The sequence below is a fragment of the Pelophylax lessonae genome (genome assembly GCF_965119305.1).
Source record: "Pelophylax lessonae genome assembly, chromosome: 8".
Lineage (NCBI taxonomy): Eukaryota > Metazoa > Chordata > Amphibia > Anura > Ranidae > Pelophylax > Pelophylax lessonae.
This window is the reverse complement of record NC_138775.1, coordinates 282821183-282843699: the sequence shown is the minus strand read 5'-3', so window position 1 is coordinate 282843699 and position 22517 is coordinate 282821183. Positions and strand designations below refer to the sequence as shown.

Genomic DNA, 22517 nt, shown 5'->3' with positions numbered 1-22517 from the left:
GACTTACACATAAGTGGGGCCTAGGGAGCTAAGAGATGGATTTCTCAATCTCTCTAAGGTAAGCTGGGTTCCACGTGCCGCCCAACCATAGTGACTCCCGTCACACCCACCACCATGCTTGACTGTAGGCAAGACACACTTGTCTTTGTACTCCTCACCTGGTTGCCGCCATGAACGCTTGACACCATCTGAACCAAATAAGTTTATCTTGGTCTCATCAGACCACAGGACATGGTTCCAGTAATCCGTGTCCTTAGTCTGCTTCTCTTCAGCTATCTGTTTGCGATCTTTCTTGTGCATCATCTTTAGAGGAGGCTTCTGGGATGACAGCCATGCAGACCAATTTGATGCGGTGTGCAGCATCTGGTCTGACCACTGACAGGCTGACCCCCCCACCCCTTCAACCTCTGCAGCAATGCTGGCAGCACTCATACGTCTATTTCCCAAAAACAACCTCTGGATATGAGGCTGAGCACGTGCGCTCAACTTCTTTAGTTGACCATGGCGAGGCCTGTTCTGAGTGGATCTGCCCTGTTAAATCACTGTATGGTCTTGGCCACTGTGCTGAAGCTCAGTTTTAGGGTCTTGCCAATCTTCTTATAGCCTATGCCCTCTTTATGTAGAGCAAGAACTCTTTTTTTAGATCTTCAGAGAGTTCTTTGCTATGAGGTGCCATGTTGAGCTTCCAGTGACCAGTATGAAAGAGTGGGAGCGATAACACACCTGAGACCTTGTAACACTAACGAGTCACATGACACCGGGCAGGGAAAATGGCTAATTTAGCCCAATTTGGAAATTTTCACTTAGGGGTGTACTCACTTTTGTTGCCAGCGGTTTAAACATTAATGGCTGTGTTGAGTTATTTTGAGGGGACAGCACATTTACACTGTTATACAAGCTGTACACTCACTACTTTACATTGTAGCAAAGTGTCATTTCTTCAGTGTCGTCACATGAAAAGATATAATAAAATACTTTGTATTTACAAAAATGTGAGGGGTGTACTCATTTTTGTGAGATACTGTACATCACTGTGTCTCTGTTAACAATTTCTACAGTTCCTGTGAGGGAAGGACTACACTACAGGTGGGGGATTATCCACTATACACATGACCTCCTCTGGACCAAGTTATATACATTTGGGATAAGATTGCACCAGTGCAAGGGAGGTGAAGAGTTACACATATCTTTATATGAGAACTCTCTATATGTGTAGTTTACCTCCTCCGAACCACAAGTGTTCCAACCACCGTTCACAAGTCCACCATTCAATTTTTCAATTCTTCTTTTGTGTTATCTTGGAATGGATCAATCAACGTGATTGGACTATAAACATCTGTTTATCAGAATGACCACTCCTCCCCTATAGTATATTGCAGCGGCTGGAGAACAAGGCACGTATACCAATGTGGCAACCTATGTTTGTTTCTTTACAAGTTGTTTCTTTTAGGAAGACCTGTACATATATCATGATTGATACTATGTAAGAAATCTGCCTTTTTCTCCAGGAATCATACAAGTTATTTGCCCCACAGCTGCCGATTGGATGAATTTTCCTTTCATTTATATACCAATAGGGGTGGCTGCCCATTCCCACTAGTAAGATACAACAGATAGAAATGTCCTATGTTGTCAAACCAACCTAGTTTATCCAAAGAAATAATGGAATATCTACGAGTTTGTCACTGGGAGTAGGTGTGGCGGGGCTTAGAGCTTTCAATATATCATGTCATTCATTTTTTGACAGTTTTGTGCAATAAAGGTTGATTTATTTCTATGTAAATGGGAACAGCATTTGATTTTTCAGTTTTACCTCTATCTCATGCTCTCTCTTGATATCTCCCCATTTTTCATAATGCAATGAAGTTATTAGGACCCCAATAGAGGCGGGAGTCCCTCTTCTTTGCACGTGCATTTATATATGTGGGTAGGGGTTGAGCAACATCCATCTTTAGGTCGAAAATTTTTTCTTTTAGTTTTAAACAGTGGAACTGCTCCCCCTCCGTTCAATATGTCTAGGTGGTTTTTAACCTTGTAGGATTCTATTGTGTTGTGTTTTTGGTTTAAAGAGGAAATAAGATGTAAAATGGAACTTTGATGGGGACTCTGACATCTTAGTTCCCCTTTACATGAGAGTCCCCATCAGTGTCTTCCCTTACATTATGGTACTTTTCCACTCAAGTACCGGCTCGGCTCCACTCGGCCCTGCTTGACCCTGCTTGGCTCTGTTTGGTTTTCCACTGCATGGTACCGCATGGTACGGTGTTGGAACGGTTCGGTACGGTTTGGTACGGTTTGCTTTTCCACTAAAGTAAAGTGGGTGGGATAACAACGATTCTCTGACCAATCAGTGGCTAGTAGTGACAAACAGTCAAGGCTGCATGCAAAGGATTGTGGGATATGGTACCGGTATGGCCCTCTTGGAACCACAACTGAGGTGGTACTGTTTAAGCGAGCCGTACCGTTCGGTTCCATGTAGTGGAAAAGCGTTGCTGTACCGTACCATACCGAACTGTTCCAACACCGTACCATGCGGTACCATGCAGTGGAAAAGCTCAAAAGCGAGCCAAACCGTTCGGTTCCATGCAGTGGAAAAGCGCCATTAGAGTCCCCTTCAAAGTTCCCTTTTACATCTTAGTTCCCCTTTACATGAGAGTCCTCCCTTATATCAGAGTGCCCATCAAAGTTGCCTTTGACATCTTGGTTCCTCTTTACATGAGAGTCCCCATCAGTGTCCTCCCTTACATCAAAGGCAACTTGATCCTATTTCCTTAAACCAAGATCCAATGGAGAACAAGGAATCCCCAAAACTTCCCAAAGCCTTAAAAGGATTCCAACCTTCACTGGCTCTGCCTTGCAGGAAACCAACCTTACCCATATGGGCCTGGACCTTGTCACTGGTATCTGCTATCCAGGTACAACAGTCTTCTCCTATGAATTCACAGAAACCCCCATTGGAAGCTAACAGATAATCAAGTGCCATATTTTCCTGCAGTTACAAGAGTCTTCATTTGTCATTGTTCCTGAGTAATCTCCCCTACTGCTTCAACAGTCTCATTTAACATCTCATCCACAATGGACAAGAAATTGTTCAATCGCTTCATAAGTTCAATCCCCCACCCAGTCCAAGGTGGGAACCATGCCCAGGCCTGGTCGTGGTTGGAGAACAGTTCCCTGCTAGCTTTCCCTGACGTCCTTGCCTTCCTTTGCACCAGCAGATCCTCACGATCGGCTGCAATGTACGATGCCGGTACAAGCTTCACTAAAGTACATGAAACTCCCGCATGAGGGGGAATTACCTTATAAGCAGCAGAACAACATAGGAAAAAATAAGGACCTGTCAAAACCATACAGGAAAATTTCTCTGACAGTCACGGGCACTAAGTAGTAACATAATAGACTGGGGATTGCTCCCTCAGTCTGAACATCACACCCTTCCTTCCAACAGATGTAATCTGGTCTTTTGGTGTCATTAAAGAGACCAGGGGTTTCATTGGTAAGATTGACTGTTATATCTTTCTCACAAGTGGTAGATCCTACAAATCTATTCCCTTTGCCAAAACTAAGGTTGAAGCACATCTGTGGATTACCTAGTTGTCCTGATACCCATACTGGATTAGAAAGCAAGGAGCAGGAGCCAGAGCTAACGTAAAAACTATAACTGATGTTGCCATCTAGGAATGTGTCATTAAGTTCTATCGACAAGTGTATCCTGGTCGTCTTTGCAAGTTTCTCATATTTCTTCATACCAATACGAAAACGTATATAGCATGAACTGCTTCCATTGCTGGGGTGTAATGACTCGGTGGGTAGCTAGTTGGAGATGCATTTTAAACAATAGGTTGGGATGCTTTTCATCGTTACCCTCGCTAAAATACACTAAGTTAAGAATATAAATAAAACTGATACTCCTCATTCTTGGATGTAATTGAGCAGCTTCTTGCGGTGGCCGGCGTGCACCCAGTGGTCGCGTCCCTCAAGCTTTAAGGAAGTCTGCGTTGTCAGTTGAACCTGGAATGGGCCGGTTCTAGTCCTGTCCTTTGATGATTTCTCACAACGACTCAGTCACCTGGCTGAATAGAATGTACATCGGTTATCCTGTCAAGGGTCCGGGAGAAACTCCCGAACCCTATAATGGACCTTTTGGAGCTCTCTTTGCATGGGGCTGTACATACCCCGTCAGCTGAGAATGTAAAGATGACAGCTGCTGAGGAAAGTACAATCCAGTATTTGATTGACTCCCAAACAAAATTTCGTACGGTGATAACCCATGAGGCTGTCTAGGGGCATTTTCTGATGGAGTAAAGAGCTATGGGGAGACATTCAGGCCATGGTTTTCCAGTATCAGCCATAATTTTTGAGATTCTGTTCTTAATGATCCCATTTAGCCGTTCAACCTTACCGCTACTTTGAGGATGATAAGGGGTATGTAATCCCTGGTTGATGTGAAGACCTTACATACCTCTGCAAAGAACTGACTGGTGAAGTGGGAGCCACGGTCTGACTCGATCGTTTCAGGTAGACCCCAGCGACACATCTCGGACAGGATTTTTTTTTGCGGTGTTGGTGGCACCGGCTTTGCTAACAGGCCATGCCTCCGGCCAACCTGAAAACAAATCCACACAGACCAAAGCATGCTCATGCGGCCCACTCTGTGGCAATGTAATGTATTCTATCTGTGTACGCTGAAAGGGATATTCTGGTTTGGGTGAATGCCTTTTCGGTACTGCCACAGCCTTACCTGAGTTGAGCAGTGTACAAACCAGGCAGGTAGCAGTAAAGTTAGCGGCTGCAGAAGTGAATCCAGGGGCAATCCAATGTTCCTCTACCTGTGCACACATAACCATTTTTAGCTGATGACCTGGATAATGAGTCAAATGGGCCATCATTGGGAAAAGTGATCTTGGTAAACACTATTTACCACCAAGACCCCAGATGTCATCTGGACCCTGTGTAGCCCCCAAAGCTGTCCATTTCCTCTTTTCCTGCATTTCTGCCTGTGACTTCAGTTTCTTAAACTGTTCTAGAGACAAATCAGAGGGGATGGCCAGCATCAGGGTCTTCACCACAGGGCTCAGAGCACCTTCCTTAGCAACTCTATCTGCCAAGGAGTTCCCATTGGCCTCCATAGTTATATCAGTAGTAGGCAGAGCTTCAGCACGGGTCGACGTCACAAGCTGGAAGTGTTCCACTGCCATAGCGGTTTTTAATGATTCAAGGCTGTTTTATGACGATGTATCTGGTGACTGCATTTTACTCTAAATAAATATACTCCTGTGAAAACGTACTTCACCATGGTCTTCCCCCTGTTTTTTAACTTTTGGGAGTGATGGTGCCTAATTATTTCTACTCTGGGATCCGTCATCTGGATTGGGAGCAGCTATTGGAAGCTTTCAGGGTCGATTATCCAGCTTTATAACAACAAGCGTTGTATGACCATTGTGAGAGCGGTGGTCATACCTATCTGGTAAGAGGCCAGCTGGCTACTTTGTGTTTGGTGGAGGTCTTCACTGTCCCCGTCATTACCTAGACGGATTGCCACATATTAAGGGTGTTGTTGGTGGACTATATTACCCATTATTGCCAGCTTGAAGTGAACTCTTATTCATATGTTCATTTACACCATATGTCATTTTTTACAAGCGCTGCATTTTTTGTCTTTAGTTTCTGTATCACATTGTGGTTAATGCTGGCTGCTAATTTCTGAGAGCGCGGATATTCAACAATTTTATTATTAGTAGTATGGGCCTTCACTTTCAGAATGGCTATCTCGTGTGGCAGGTAGAAGGCCATGAACAGCCAATTAATCAACTCCGCATTTTTCACTGACTTCCCTGAACTAGTCAAGAACCCTCTTGCCTTCCAGATAGGACCAAAATCATGTGCCACCCCAAAAGCATGCCTTGAGTCCATATAGATGTGGATCCTCTGATCTTTATGGATCTCACAGGCCCTTGCTAGTGCCCAGAGCTCAGCTTCTTGTGCCGACATATGGAAACTCAATGAACCCTTCTCCACAACTTTACTGGCTGTAGTCACTGCATAACCTGTATGCAACTTACCATCCAGAGTGAAATATCTGTAACCATCGACAAAAAGGTTTTCAGCGTCTGGGATGGAAGTCTCCTTCACCGGACTGACCGCCGTGGATTCCCATTCCATCAAATAAAGGCAGTCATGTTGCTCCTCAGCGTGTTGTCCTACTAAGTTGGAAAGTCAGTTAGAGGTCGAAATATAAGTATTGTTAGTTTGAAAGTTTTGAAAATTGTCATATTTCACACCATTATCCCCCCCCCCCCTCTTCCTCCTTCCTCCTCAACAGGAAGAAGAGATGCTGGATTCAAAATGGTGCATCGTCTTAGAGTCAGCTTAGTAGGTGTTAGGAGATCCATTTCGTACTTAGTCAATCTGGTAGCAGAAAGGTGTTTTGTCTGGGCTTGATTTAGGATCTCCTGCACCGAATGGGGAGTATAGAGGATCAATAGAGAGTCCAAAACTATGTCACCTACTTTCTGTAATATTACAGCGCAGGCGGCCACAGCTCGTACACATCCCGGTAAACCTTGGATGACTGGATCTAGGGCAGTTGACAGGTACATGATGGGTCGGTACCTGGACCCGTTTAGTTGGGTCAATACTATAGTTGCATGGCCCTTGCTTTCATGGCAAAAAAGATAAAAGGTGAGGTTGAAGACCTAAAGCAGGTGCTTTGATGAGTTCCTGGGTCAAATCTCGTAGGATTGACCAGTTGTCAAACAATTGAAAAGGTGTTTGTGATGTTAATTCGTAAAGGGGTCCCAGTTTGAATGATATATTAGGGACCCAGTCTTTGTAATAATTGACAAGTCCGAGAATGGTTCTCAATTGCCGTGTGTTCCAAGGTCTCTGGCTGTCTTTCATGGTCTCTACTCTCTGGTTGGTTAGATGTCAGGTACCCTGAGATATGCAATGTCCTAAAAAGATAACCTTCTCCTTGCAGCCTAGCCTACAATGGAGAGGTTCAGTTATTTGCAAAGACACTGTCTGACCCGTGAGACCTAAGGTTGGTGTTATTTCTCCCGAGAAGGGAACCTTGCCTCTAAGATCTTATCTCAAAACGGTTTTGGCTGCACTGGTGTCAATGAGGCAAGTTGATGAGTTTCTCCCATCTCCAGGTATCAAAGGTACCTTCCAAGGGAATGTGGGCTGACACCGGTTTACCAACGTCCTATGATGAATCATAGCTGTCGCTAGCCATTCCTACAACCTTAGTTTCTGAATCGTCCGGTATAAATTGCCACTTACTCTGTGGACCAGTTTGTTCGTCCGGGCAATTGCGTCTTATATGGCCTGTCTTTCCACATCCATAGAAAACCTGCAATTTCCTGCCTTGGGTGTTTTCTCTAAACCCTCAACACGTTTTCTCGCCTGTTCGCTGTGCCATTCACTCTGAGAAAGGGGCTTGAGAAACAAAAACCTTAGATGTCTTATCCCGCTTCCTCCAATCCACCTCTCTCTCTCTGTAGCAGAAAGAGTGGATAGGATGGCGGGCATAGACATCTCCTTGAGTTCGGGCCTGGCTAATAGCAACCAGTCTCGAATTTTCGTATGGATCCCTCAATCCATACAGTTTTGTTTCTAGTCAAAATTCCACTTGGCTCATTTGAAAAGAGCTCATAGTTAGCAGAAGAGTGGGAAGAAGAGGCTTCAGATGTTACAGGTGGTGATTGAGAGAGAGACAGTGTGAGCAGATTAATTATTAGTAGAACTAATGGTTGTGCTGTTAGATAAGGAAGCTGGAGAAGTAGGAGTAGCGATAGTGGAATCATCGATAATAGGAGATTCAGGAGAGACAGTGGTAGTTACAGTAGTTACAGTATTAGCTGATCCGGCTTGTCTCAGCAGACCTAGCCCAGAGAGAGCTTCCTCAGCTTCCCTTACAAGATCGCCAGACTCGGCTATCCCCTCTGGCCCAGTATACATAATGTGGTTATTCCGGATTGAAACCGCCTTCTGTACACCTTGCTGATTTACCATTCTAGACCTTTGAAGCCACAATTGCGCTATATCCAATGTCTTTGTTACCTGGAGCCTGGTTCTAAACTCAGTGAGGAGTTTCTCCCATCTTCAGGTATCAAAGGTACCTTCCAAGGGAATGCACCATGCTGTTCCCTTGGACCATTTGTGTCACTATTTAAAGGAGTCTCATGGCCCAAGCCCCAAACCCAGACCTCATGTACTGTGAAGCTGTTTTGCAGGGCGGGGGGCTCTTTTTCCCTCCTTAACATGACCGACCCATTGCTTATAACAACTCAAATCGGCTTTTAATACAGCGGCCCTGCGTCCAGGGGCACCCTTGCACCAACCTTTTAGGAGCAGTATCGCCTGGTGACTATTCTCACGGTACTGGCTTGCTCCCGGACTCCGATTATTTTACACAGCCACACGCTGGTCAACTAGAAACTACATCCCGGTGGTATGTTTACAGCTATACAGCACCCTAATGACCACACATCCAGACTCCAATTATTTTACATGGCCACACGTGGGTGGGTTTAGAATCTGCTCCTTCACATTGTATGTTAAAACGTGTTACAATCTCCCGTTTCACTCAGTCCGGCCTAAAGTACATACGTTCGTTTTAACCTACTCCGTGTTGCCAAACAACCCCGGGGAGTACCATGAAATCCTCCCCTATACAATCCTTTGTGACTTCTATCTATTCCTAGATGTAACAACAACTACTGGGATGCCAGTTACCGTCTACTCACAGAATGTACAATGTCTCTTCCCAAAACCCAAATTCCAGCACAGAAATTACTATCTCCACAAAATAGCCGCAAATCAGCACAAAATTAAAATGATTCTATGGAAAACTGAATCCATTGCAAAAACAGATTAGTTACACTCAACACTGAATTCTACCGCCAAAAAAAAATAAGTTATACAAAAAAAAAAAAAAACATAAAACGCTATACAAAAACAAAAATAGCTACGCCCGACAAACAAAAATTAAACACAAAACAGATAGGTTTCACAAAACACTGAAATTCAATTAAAAATGAATCAGTTTTACCGAAAACTGGATTTCCTGCTAAAAACTGCCACAAACCAATATTATTTTCAACCCAGAAACAGAACAATTTCCTTTCAGGGATGAATCTCAGTCTAACAATAGAATAGTTCCGCCCGTTATACTACTATACCACCAAAATCTACACGGACCGATATTCTACTATTAGGAAACTAACATAGCTCCATAGAAAACCCACTTTACAGTAAAACACCGACAAAAACGTTTAACATATACTGCAGCCCCGTACAAAAAAAACCTTTTGGCTATATTGACTGGGAACCTACAGAGGACAACAGTATAGGCTTTTTCCCCCAATCAATACACCGACCCCAAATTACAAATATTAAAAACACAAAATAAACCCCGTAGTTATACAAAAAGAGAAGCAAAAGAAGGTGCTTTTGCTGAGCGGAGTTTACCTTACACAGCAGACAGAGAACAAAAAATGTCAAAGGGCAACAAAAAATGTCAAAAGCTGAAATAAAGTTTGTCTTACCAAACGGCTGGCCGTTTTGTTGTATTGGACCCTCCTCTCGGTCAGCTGAAAAGGAAATTCCGTCGGCTCCTTAAATTACCTGGCTCGACAACTGTCTTGGATCTTAAAGTGGAGTTCCACCCATTTTTAATAACCTGGATTGCATAGATGTATGTAATCCCCTTTAAAACTACTTTTACCAATGGAAACTTTTTTTTTTGCTAGTAAATACCTTATTTTCTTCTTTATTCATCCTCTCCTCACTTCCGGGTCCGGCCGCCGATTGGCAATTACGTCATTCGGCGATTCGCAGGGGGTGCTGGGATGTATCTCATGGCATGAAATCTCGCATTATTACACAGGAGCTGAGCTGCACGGTTTGTATTGAGGCCGCACTCTTCACCGTCTCCACCCGCCTCTGCCCCGCCTCCTCTCAGTGAGCTCAGTGAGGATATAATGCTTTCAGTCCTCGCTCACTGAGAGGAGGCGGGACGGAGGCGGGGCGGAGCACGGCCTCAATACAATATATACAGTACAGCTCAATGAGAGGAGGCGGGGCAGAGCATGGCCTCAATACAAACAGTACAGCTCAGCTCCTGTGTAATAATGCGAGATTTCATGCCATGAGATACATCCCAGCACCCCCTGCGAATCGCCGAATGAAGTAATCGCCGATCAGCGGCCGGACCCGGAAGTGAGGAGAGGATGAATAAAGAAGAAAATAAGGTATTTACTAGCAAAAAAAAAAAGTTTCCATTGGTAAAAGTAGTTTTAAAGGGGATTACATACATCTAAAGTTACTAAAATGGGTGGAACTCCACTTTAATGTACGTTTGTTGCGCAAGTAGCTCCGTTGCGCTTTTGGATATTAATGTACGCCAAGCGCAATTATTCCTGTTCCCAGCTCTTTTGTATAAGGTAATGGAGCGCGCTCAGCAGTACCCAGTAATACATGCACACAGGCTGCTATCACATTGGATGCTCGATATAATGTCCTGCCTAAAGCATTGAGCTGGGTTTATTTATGGGACAACAAAGGGACAACAGCAGGAAGTGATGGCTATACAACATCAGCCAATCAGTTCCAAATGTACACTCACGTGACATAAGGTACTCACAAGAAACCAATGACACACTTGTATACATGCAAATATACAATAGAAAGGGGGAATACATGATCGTGAATGAGCAGAACAGCGTACACGGCTTCCTGCCATCGGTGCATGGAAATCAGCACACCGTAGTTAACTATGAAACCCACGTGTAGCAGAATTCGCGCCTAACACAATGCAATGAAACCAGCGTGTAGAACTGTGACGCTGCTCTGATAAAACTCGTGCATGTATTACTACTACTGGCGTGAATCCCACTCAGCAAGGCTCAGAGAACAATGCCCAATAGGATTACACTACTGTTCCCATAGATGTGAGGCTATCTACAGGGAAAGAGCCATGCTGTTTCCACTATGGTGATCAGGCACAGTAGAAAGACATGAGCGTGTATCTATTCATAAAGGCAGATAGATATCAAAACGATATTGACTTTGCAGAGCAAACATATCCCTGCTGAGCGAACAAATCTGCACATTGTACAGGGCCCCCCGCTGGTGGTCATATCCTTGCTGCTTGATCCTTGAACTCCACAGCACAATACACATAGATCTCTACCGGCAAACAGAGTGTTCGCCAGCAGAGATGTCTATATAGAGCGAACGCGTCTACACATCTAAAGGAAGGTTTTCACTGCCAGTAGTCTTTCCTCAATGCTGGTTCGCCCGTACACGCTCTAATGAGCGTATTGTAAGAAAACCGACAACAGGAGCCATAATGACAATCTAAATAAAACACATCCTGAAAAATGTCCACACTAATCCTAATAAAATTTCCATAACAGACTCTCATGTATGGGGAACTAAAATTTAAAAGGGAACTTTTATGGGGACTCTGATGTAAAGGGAGGACACTGATGGGGACTCTCATGTAAAGGGGAACTAGGATGTAAAAAGGAATTTTGATGGGGACTCTGATGTAAGAACTAAAATGATATAAATTTCATCTTAGTACAGTGTTGCATGACCGCGCAATTACCAGTTAAAGTTGCGCAGTGCTGAATAGCAAAAAATAGCCTGCTCATAAAGTGGGGAAAAACCTTTCCAGAGGTCAAGTGGTTAATTTAAGCCTCGTACACACGCAACGATTGTTGGCCGTGCATTTTCGGCCAACGTCCGATCGGCCGATTGTCGGCTTGTTAGTATGATGCTTCCGACAACCGACTCCGACTTTTCGGCCGAACAAAATCTGGTGTGCAGGCTATAAAATTTTTGTTGGCCGTCAACACAACGGCCTATTTTCCGTCAGTCAGTACAGATTTCGGCAGACAAAAATCTGATGAGCAAGACTGGGCATGCTCAGAGAAGAAAAAACACACAGAAAGTAAACCAGCACATGACATCACTTCTGAAGTTGGTTTTTGTTGGCCGCGAAAATTCGTGTGCAGTCTAGAGCACATTTCAACCAACACAACAACACTGGACAAAAGACGGCCGATCGGTCGGCCGATAATCGTTGCGTGTGTACGAGGCTTTACTTGCAGGATGTTGAGCTTATTGATTGGTTCCCTGTACCGCTAAGCACCCTCCGCTAGGAAACTTATGCGTGCAATGGATCGCTGCCACTCCTGCGCTGTTCACAAGTGGAGCTTTTTATATAAGGCGTAGTTGGATACATTGTTGCCATGTCAGAAGCGGCACATTGAGAGGTTCCCATCCAGCTGTGTTTGTTTAAATAAAAGTGTCATTTCAATACCTCCTACAGCGACATCACTGCCAGGGAATGAAAAAAAAAAAAGCGATTTAGTCGCGGGGACTTAGCGGGCTGGAAGATTTATCCTTTTAACAGAAGGGGGGGGGGGGGGGGGAGACCACACATGGGGATATTTTGTATCATGTCTGAAATGTTGCCACTAATGGATCCGTCCGGACCGATTCAGCTGCGCTTTCAAAGGTTCCACTTGAAAAACAAAATAGAAGCGTCATGATCTCAATCTCGCCAAGTACGGTGTAAGTGGAGTCACAAATCAAAGGGATGAAAAGTGCCGTACTTGACAGAGGGCAGGGGGGGATGAATCGGGGATGTTCTTAGGGGCCCGGGGGTGGGGGGGGGGGGGGGAGTCAGGCATTATTTTGCCTTTCAGCCTTTGAAAACTGGAACCATTGTTCTTGGAGTGGGAGCATCTCAGTACAAGAATTCAACGCGCAATGTTTAGCAACAAGAAATTGTGATTTCTATGTTAGTGTGGCCAGGGCTGCTGCTAGCAATCACGGGGCCCCATACAGCCTACCTGACAGGCCCGAAAGTAACTGAGGTCATAGTTTTTTTAGTCCCTTTCTCTACAGCCTCAGCTGCACAAATGACTGAATAGGACGCTCTCTGAGGCCTCCTGCTCATTCACAAACTGAAGCATAGTAAACATAGTTTACTATGACTCAATGATGAATGGACACAGGAGTGATTGGTACTGATCACTCACTGTGTTCATTCAGGAAAGAAGGGGCCAGTAAATGGTATTCCCTGTGTGCCCGCAGCAGCTGTCGGTGGGAGAGGAGGGGAGCCAACAGCGCCGCGGGGGAAAGGGGCACACAGGGGGGCCCAGACAGGCGCATGTGCTAGAATGAATCCCCTTGCAGTGCAGCCAGAGGGAGAGGAAGGAGGAGAAGCTGGCAGCGCTGCAGGGGGAAAAGGGGCACACAGGGGGGCCCAGACAGGCACGTGTGCTAGAATTAATCCCCATGCAGTGCAGCCGGGGGGAGAGGAAGGAGGAGAAGCTGGCAGGGCTGTGGGGGAAAAGGGTCATCGTTTTTTAGCCCCTTTCTCTACAACCTCAGCTGGACAGATGAATGAATAGGACACTCTCTGGGGCTTCCTTCTCATTCACAAACTGAAGCCTAGTAAAGATATGACTCAATGATGAATGGACACAGGAGTGATTGGTACTGATCACTCACTGTGTTCATTCAGGAAAGAAGGGGCCAGTAATTGGTATTCCCCCTGTGTGCCCGCAGCAGCTGTCCGTGGGAGAGGAGGGGAGCCAACAGCGCCGCGGGGGAAAGGGGCACACAGGGGGGCCCAGACAGGCGCATGTGCTAGAATTAATCCCCTTGCAGTGCAGCCAGAGGGAGAGGAAGGAGGAGAAGCTGGCAGGGCTGTGGGGGAAAGGGGCTCACAGGGGGACCTAGACAGGCGCATGTGCTAGAATTAATCCCCTTGCAGTGCACCCGGAAGGAGGAGAAGCTGACAGCGCTGCAGTGAAGACAGAAGAGGATCAGTATAGTGGGCCCTCCTGCTCAGCAGGTGCCTGTGGCCCCCCTTTTGAACTGATGGGGCCTGGGCCCAGTACCGGAGGGCTGTCTGTACTGCCTTATCATTGGCCCTGAGTGTGGTGCTACAAAACATCTCCCTCCTTATCTCAAAAACTTGTGTATAGCACTATGAAAATCCTCCCTCAATTGTATGTGCTCACAAAAGAACCTTCAACATGTTGATACTATACACACGCTTCCATAATGTGCTATAAAACACCTCCTCCCAGTGGTAAAACAGTATTGGTGCGATGCTACAAAACACCTCCTTTCTTGTTCCCTTAACCACTTCACGACCACCCTATAGCAGTTTTACTTGATGATTATGGCTTACAGCTAGTGACACCCCAAAATTCAGTATCTCTGAAAATTAGATTATTGCATAAAACCAAAAAAAAAAAAAAGAAATAAGTTGTCTTAGTGAAAAGTCTGTCCATGTACAGTATAGAATGCACTCAATACTTGGTCGGGGCTCCTTTTGCATGAATTACTGCATCAATGCGGCGTGGCATGGAGGCGATCAGCCTGTGGCACTGCTGAGGTGTTATGGAAGCCCAGGTTTCTTTGATAGTGGCCTTCAACTCGTCTGCATTGTTGGGTCTGGTGTCTCTCATCTTCCTCTTGACAATACCCCACAGATTCTTTATAGGGATTAGGTCAGGCGATTTTGTTGGCCAATCAAAAACAGCGATACCATGATCATGTGACCAGGTATTGGTAGTTTTGGCAGTGTGGGCGGTGCCAAGTCCTGCTGGAAAATGGGATCAGCATCTCCATAAAGCTGGTCAGCAGAGGGAAGCATGAAGTGCTCTAGAATTTCCTGCTAGAGGGCTGCACTGACTTTGGACTTTTTACTAGTTTTTTGAAATTTACAAATGCAGCAATTTAGAAAATCAGATGAAAGGTTTAGCACTGGCAAACATTTTTTGAAAGATAAATAATGCTATTTATTTACAACTGCACTGCTCAAAAAAATTTAAGGATGAGCACTGCCAGAGCCCTACAAAATGACCTCCAGTAGGCCACTGGTGTGAATGTCTCTGACCAAACAATCAGAAACAGACTTCATGAGGTGGCCTGGTCCTCAAGTCGGCTCTGTGCTCACTGCCCGGCACCATGGAGCTGGATTGGCATTTGCCATTGAACACCAGAATTGGGAGGTCCATCACTGGTGCCCTGTGCTTTTCACAGATGAGAGCAGGATCACCCTGAGTACATGTGACAGACATGAAAAGGGTCTGGAGAAGCCACGGAGAATGTTATGCTGTTTGTAACATTGTTCAGCATGACCGGTTTGGTGGTGGGTCAGTGATGGTCTCTGGGGAGGCATATCCATGGTGGGACACACAGACATCTACAGGCTAGACAATGGCACCCTGACTGTCATTAGGTATTAGGATGAAATCCTTGGATCCATTGTCAGACCCTACGCTGGTGCAGTGGGTCCTGGGTTCCTCCTGGTGCACGACAATGCCCGGCCTCATGTGGCGAGAGTATGCAGCCAGTTCCTGGAGGATGAAGGAATTGATATCATTGAATGGCCCCCACGCCCGCCTGACCTAAATCCAATAGAACACCTCTGGGACATTGTGTTTCGGTCCATTCATCTACACGTCAGTCTGTTCAGGAGCTCAGTGATGCCCTGGTCCAGATCTGGGAGGAAATACTCCAGGACACCATCCGTCCTCTCATTAGGAGCATGCCCCGACATTGTCAGACATGCATACAAGCACGTGGGGGCCAGGGCCGTCTTTAATATTTATAGGACCCCGGGCAAACATTTTCGTGGGCCCTCCTGAATCCACTTATCAACTATTTGTAGGCAGTGTGGGCTCAAGGGGCAGCTTCTTTGGGCCCCACACCAATGACTGGGTCCAGGGCAGCTGCCCCTTTTTCCCTGTGTTAAAGACGGCCCTGGTGGGGGCCATACAAACTACTGAGGACCATTTTGAGTTGCTGCAATGAAATTTCAGCAAAATTGACCCGCCTGCTGCATAATTTTTTTCATTTAGATTTTTGAGGTGTTTTTGAATTTAGCCCTCTGCAGGGTGATCATTTTAATTTTCATCAAACAAGGTGGCATCCTTTCATTCCTAACACATTACCCAGTCCATACCACTATAGATCCTAACACATTACCCAGTCCATACCAGTATAGATCCTAACACATTACCCAGTCCATACCAGTATAGATCCTAACACATTACCCAGTCCATACCAGTATAGATCCTAACACATTACCCAGTCCATACCAGTATAGATCCTAACACATTACCCAGTCCACACCAGTATAGAACCTAACACATTACCCAGTCCACACCAGTATAGATCCTAACACATTACCCAGTCCATACCAGTACAGATCCTGACACATTACTTAGTCCATACCAGTATAGATCCTAACACATTACCCAGTCCATACCAGTATAGATCCTAACACATTACCCAGTCCATACCAGTATAGATCCTAACACATTACACAGTCCACACCAGTATAGATCCTAACACATTACCCAGTCCATACCACTATAGATCCTAACACATTACCCAGTCCATATCAGTATAGATCCTAACACATTACCCAGTCCATATCAGTATAGATCTTAACACATTACCCAGTCCATACCAGTATAGATCCTAACACATTATCCAGTCCATACCAGTATAGATCCTAACACATTACCCAGTCCATATCAGTATAGATCCTAACCCATTAGCCAGTCCATACCAATATAGATCCTAACACATTACCCAGTCCATACCAGTATAGATTCTAACACATTACCCAGTCCACACCAGTATAGATCCTAACACATTACCCAGTCCATACCAGTATAGATCCTAACACATTACCCAGTCCATACCAGTATAGATCCTAACACATTACCCAGTCCATACCAGTATAGATCCTAACACATTACCCAGTCCATACCAGTATAGATCCTAACACATTACCCAGTCCATACCAGTATAGATCCTAACACATTACCCAGTCCACACCAGTATAGATTCTAACACATTACCCAGTCCATACCAGTATAGATTCTAACACATTACCAGTGTTGGGGTAGTTACTCAAAAAATGTAACTAGTTACTTCTGTAAATTGTAATGAAATTACTTTACTAGTTACTGCATTTGAAAAGTAACTTCACTACTTATTACTTTACTCTCCTCTTTCTTAATTGACCGTGTAGAAGAAGATACATGGCACTCTTTCTGCATAGAGTTTATTGTATAAACACAGGCTTTGGGAAACATGAGAACAAAACCTGAAAAAACAGAATAAAACATAAAGTGCAACAAAAAGTCATAAACTTCATCCCTCTCTATTCTTCCAAATAACGATTGTATCGCACGGCTTGGGTAACGCAGGAAAGCGCGTTCCTATAGCCTAGTAAAGTAGTGTAGTTACCTCCTATAGCCTAGTAAAGTAGTGTAGTTACCAATATTAGTATTGTAACTAGTTACATTACTTAGTTACCAAAAAAAGTAATGTAGTTACTATAATCCGTTACTTTGTAACTAGTTACCCCCAACACTGCACATTACCCAGTTCATACCAGTATAGATCCTAACAGATCACCCAGTCCATACCAGTATAGATCCTAACACATTACCCAGTCCATACCAGTATAGATCCTAACACATTACCCTGTCCATACCAGTATAGATCCTAACACATCACGCAGTCCATACCAGTATAGATCCTAACACATCACCCAGTCCATACCAGTATAGATCCTAACACATTACCCTGTCCATACCAGTATAGATCCTAACACATTACCCTGTCCATACCAGTATAGATCCTAACACATCACCCAGTCCATACCAGTATAGATCCTAACACATTACCCAGTCCATACCAGTATAGATCCTAACACATTACCCAGTCCATACCGGTATAGATCCAAACACATTACCCAGTCCATACCAGTATAGATCCTAACACATTACCCAGTTCATACCAGTATAGATCCTAACCCATTACCCAGTCCATACCAGTATAGATATCCAGCATGAGATTTTTCCCCATTTAGATCTGATGTGTTTTCAAAGTGTTTAATATTTTTGAGCAGTGTATATAGATCAGACCAAAATGAGGGACAAATGAGGAGGACAGAGGGACATTGTTCCAAATCAGGGACAGTTCCTCGGAATCAGGGACAGTTTTGGAGCTATGCAGAATGATAGGACTAGGCTATAAATAACTGAAATACAATGTGGAAATGAATTTCTGATTTTACATTTTGAACATCAATATGCTTTGTAGGTATACAAGGGATTGATGATGTTAATTTGTTCAGCCGGTAATCCACCGAATTTGGACACTTCACCAGTATTGTAAATTCCTTTTCTTTTAGCACCATCTCCCTATGAATTCCAGGATTTCCATTTCAACCGGTTCCCGACCGGCTGACGCCTATTTACTGCAGCAATGTGGCTCTGCTGCGCAAATTGACATAGGTATACGTCGGTCGTGAGCAGGCAGCTAGTTGGGGGAGCGCTCCCGCCCCCACTTGGGAGCGGGGAAGCCGATGCATGGGTCAGGCGGCTCAGATTGCTGCCTGACACCCGCGATCGCTCCCCGCTGAGAGAGAAGGACGGTCAGCTGTTGTAAACACAGCTGACCGTTCTTCTCCCTGGAATGATCACAGAGCTCCTGTGATCCTTCTATATAGGATCACAGGTCTCTATGAACATTTCAGAAGCCACGCCCCCCCACAGTTAGTATCACTCCCCTAGGCTCACATTTAACCCCTTGATCACCCACAATGTTAACCCCTTCCCTGCCAGTGTCATTAGTTCAGTAACATAGCGTATATTTAGCACTGATTAGTAATGTCACTGGTCCCCCAAGAGTGTCAAAAATGTCAGTTAGGGGTCCAATCTGTCCGCCGCAATGTCGCAGATCGCCGCCATTACTAGTAAAAAAAAAAAAAAACCAATAAAAATGGCACCCCCTTTCACTGCCACTTCTACTAGTTAGCTGGCTCCTGAATCCCCTTGACCTTCTGGAGTGGTCCCCTCTCCTAGGCGGACCCCTGGGCAGATCTTATGTACTCACAACACTCTTTTTCCTGAAGACTTCTGCCCAGCAGCTCCACTCGGTCAGCAACACTCTGGATCCCTTCTCTGCAGCCCAGCTCAACCTCTGGTCCCGAGGCCGACTGCCTGGACCACCTTCACTCTCTGACAGGAGAGACAGCAGTCGCCTCCTCCTGGGACTGATGCTCCCGCCAAAAGACGCTCTGTCACATGCTCCCGCTGGATTTATATCCGATCCCAGGGTACATTGCGGCATTCACCGCCCACTGAGACCAACATAAACCCTGGTGTGCTTATGGCCACTTTTCCTCCACTGTCCAACAAGGTCCCTCATTGGATACAGTGGGGAGACTCCCCAGACCCAACAGTCCACACCTGGAAGCACGTGACAGACTAGCTAACAATTCCAGCCCCCCTGATAAGCAGACAGGGCCACATATTTATTTGTCTAGCACCTACCTAGGAGGGGGCTACATTTAATTTTTTATCTCTTTTGACAATGTTATATAGCAGAATGTGAAAAATCTTGTTTTTTTATTTTTTTTTTCAGAATCGTCGCTCTTTTTTTTTTTTGATAGCGCAAAAAAATTTAAATCTCCACAGGTGATCAAATACCACCAAAAGAAAGCTCTATTTGTGGGAAAAAAAGGACATCAATTTTATTTAAGTACAGCGTCGCACGGCCGCGCAATTGTCCGTTAAAATAACGCAGCGCCGAATCGCAAAATATGGCCTGGTCATTAAGTGGGCAAATCCTTCCGGTCCAGAAGTGGTTAATTATACTCAATTCACTTTTTTCACTATATGGGCAATAGTTTGTGGAAATCTGAACATCACACCTAATATATGTGTTCTGCCCCACTTTCATGTAATATTTCTGTATTGTAGTGTACTTCATGAGGTTAAACAGGAGGGGAGGAAAGAAGAAGATACCAAAAACCACATAGTAAACAAGTAGTGGTCCAAAGCAGCCATGAGATGTCGGAATTTTTCTGTAGTATACTGACATCTCGTGGCCACTTTGGACCACTACAACTCGTTTACTATCTGGTTTTACAGTTTAGTCTCTGTCTTCCCCTCCTGTTTAGTGCTAGTTAGTTTATTGTAGCTAGACCCTGCCCATTTCTTCCATGTTCCCTCAGTGAGTGTTTATTATTAGAAGAGACAGGGCTCAGGAAAGTCATCCTCTTCCTAGGTCCCTTTCACACCAGCGGACCAATCGAGTCCGCCTGTTCGTTTTTCCAGCGGACCCGATCAGTCCACACATTGTTCTCTATGGGGCAGCGGATGTTTGCGGACGTGTGTTCACTGTCGCCCCGACAGCATCTGGTCCAGTTTGCTAAAAACAGACAGATGGGGATACAGTCGCTATTCGTCCATCAGATCAGATGAAAAGCGGATGGAAACTGTGACGGGAATCACTTTGTGTGCAGAGGGACCAAGGAAATAGTGAACACTGAGAATATGGTTGGATTACTTCAAATGGGACAGTGATATTTATTAACAATCAGAGTTGTATAAAGTACTCGAAACCCATACTTGAGTAAAAGTACAAGTGCTCGATCAAAAAGTGACTTGAGTAGAAGTGGAAGTGCTCGATCAAAAAGTGACTTGAGTAGAAGTACTAAAGTATTCAACATTTTTTGTACTTAAGTATTGCAAGTATTTTTTTTTAAACATTTTGCTACTCAAGTACTGAAAGTAAAAGTACCAGTAGTTTTGAAAAAAAATTGCTACTCAAGTACTGAAAGTAAGGCTTCTTTCACACGGCCGCTCCGCTGCTTTAGTCCGCTGCGGGACTTTTTTTTTTTTTTTTTCACGGAGCGGATGACATTTCTGACACCGCTGACATCCGATTTTCCTTCCTTTCCGTTTTTTACACGGATGAAAAAATAGGGTTCTGTTCCGTTCCAAAAAACGGAACAGAACTGAAAGGAGGAAAATCGGATGTCAGCGGATGGAATTCCGCTGACATCCGCAGTGCCATTCACTTACATTATGTCCGCAAATCATCCGCAAAAAAATAGGATGATTTGCGGACACACGGAGCGGCCGTGTGAAAGGACCCTAAAAGTACAAGTACTGTGTTATGTAGTTATTAAAGAAAGAAGTCAAAAGTTTGAACATCATATGGTTTTTTATTATTTCAAATGCAGCTTTTATTTATACATACAGTAGATTTTATTTTCGTATGCGCTGATAAGCCCCCGTTCACACTAAGGCGACCTGTGAGGCGACCTGGTCGCCTCACAGGTCACCGTAGGTCGCCTCCCATAGGGAAGCTGCGGACCCGTTCTAATAGGAGCGACACAAGTCGCTCCGACTTAGGAAAAGGGTCCGGAGCTTCTTTGGGGCGACCAGGAGGCGACCGCCATAGACTTCAATGTTATGAAGTCCGTGGCGGCCGCTCCGAGGTCGCGGTGCGAAGTAGCGTCACTTGCATGTGAACGGGGGCTAATACACATGTTTTGAACTTCATGAAACCTGCCATCTACTGTTCTGGCAGTGGTAATTTTTATAATAGTAACGAGTAACTATGCAGCACAAAAAAAAATATCGGAGTAGAAGTATTGAAATCATTGAAAAAATGTAGTGAAGTAAAAGTGGAAGTAGGAGAAAAAAATTCTACTCCAGGAAAGTACAGATACCGTCTTTCGATACTTAAGTACAGTAGTGAAGTAGTTCTACTTAGTTACTATACATCTCTGTTAACAATGTCTCTCGAGAAGTATGAAGATTTTATCCCCTGTACACATGTCTAAGACCAGGAAGTATAACTCCTAATATGGGCATTCCAGTAAGTTCAGTGTAAGAGACTGACTTTCTATCGCTTAACGATGTTGCTTTTTTTCTGGATAAGTAAATTGTGATATTCTTGTCGGAGGTGGCTTTCCATTCACCTATTGTTAAGTGTGCTAATGAACTCACCGGTTGTCTGCTAAGGGATGTATTGACACTCCGAGTAATGTGTATTGGGGGCTCGTTATGTAACCATTGTGTGATGTTGGGGGCTGGATTTATGTAACCATTGTGTGATGTTGGGGGCTGGATTTATGTAACCATTGTGTGATGTTGGGGGCTGGATTTATGTAACCATTGTGTGATGTTGGGGGCTGGATTTGGGTCATTATCCTGTGATGACTGTAGTACTCTCAGGTGTATATAAAGAGCCTGTATGCCTTTCAATAAACAGTCTGATTCCTGCTTGACCCTCAATACAGAGCCTCGTCTCGTACTTGGGGGGGGGGGGGGATTATCGTATGGGTTTCTTGTTCAGGTGAGTGGAGTGTCCGGTAGCTGCCTTTGTGTTCGGGAATTAAATGTCCTAAATGACTGTAGACCGTTTCATACCCGGGGTGTCGTTACAGAAACAAACATGCAGTCCGTTTCCATCTAACCACCCCATAAAGGAGAGCGAGCTGTGTCCATGTCTGCTCTGCATAGTGGAGCAGACACGGACCTGTTGATCACCTGCTAGGCAGGGATCAGCAGAGAGATTCCCCGCTGAGCAGGCGAATCCGCTTGAACGGATTCTGCCCCATGTGAAAGGGGCCTAACACTTCTAAAGACTGGTAAAAA

General features: G+C 44.8%; 1 protein-coding gene across 1 annotated transcript; it reads right to left on the bottom strand.

The window, feature by feature from the left end:
* Positions 1–2746: 2746 nt before the first annotated feature.
* Positions 2747–3350, bottom strand: LOC309562252 (syncytin-2-like; the record flags this gene model as incomplete). The annotated part of the gene is given in 3 exon segments (XM_082266371.1): positions 2747–2995; positions 2997–3014; positions 3018–3350. Coding segments are annotated over 3 exon segments (600 nt in total).
* Between the last annotated feature and the right edge of the window lie 19167 nt (positions 3351–22517).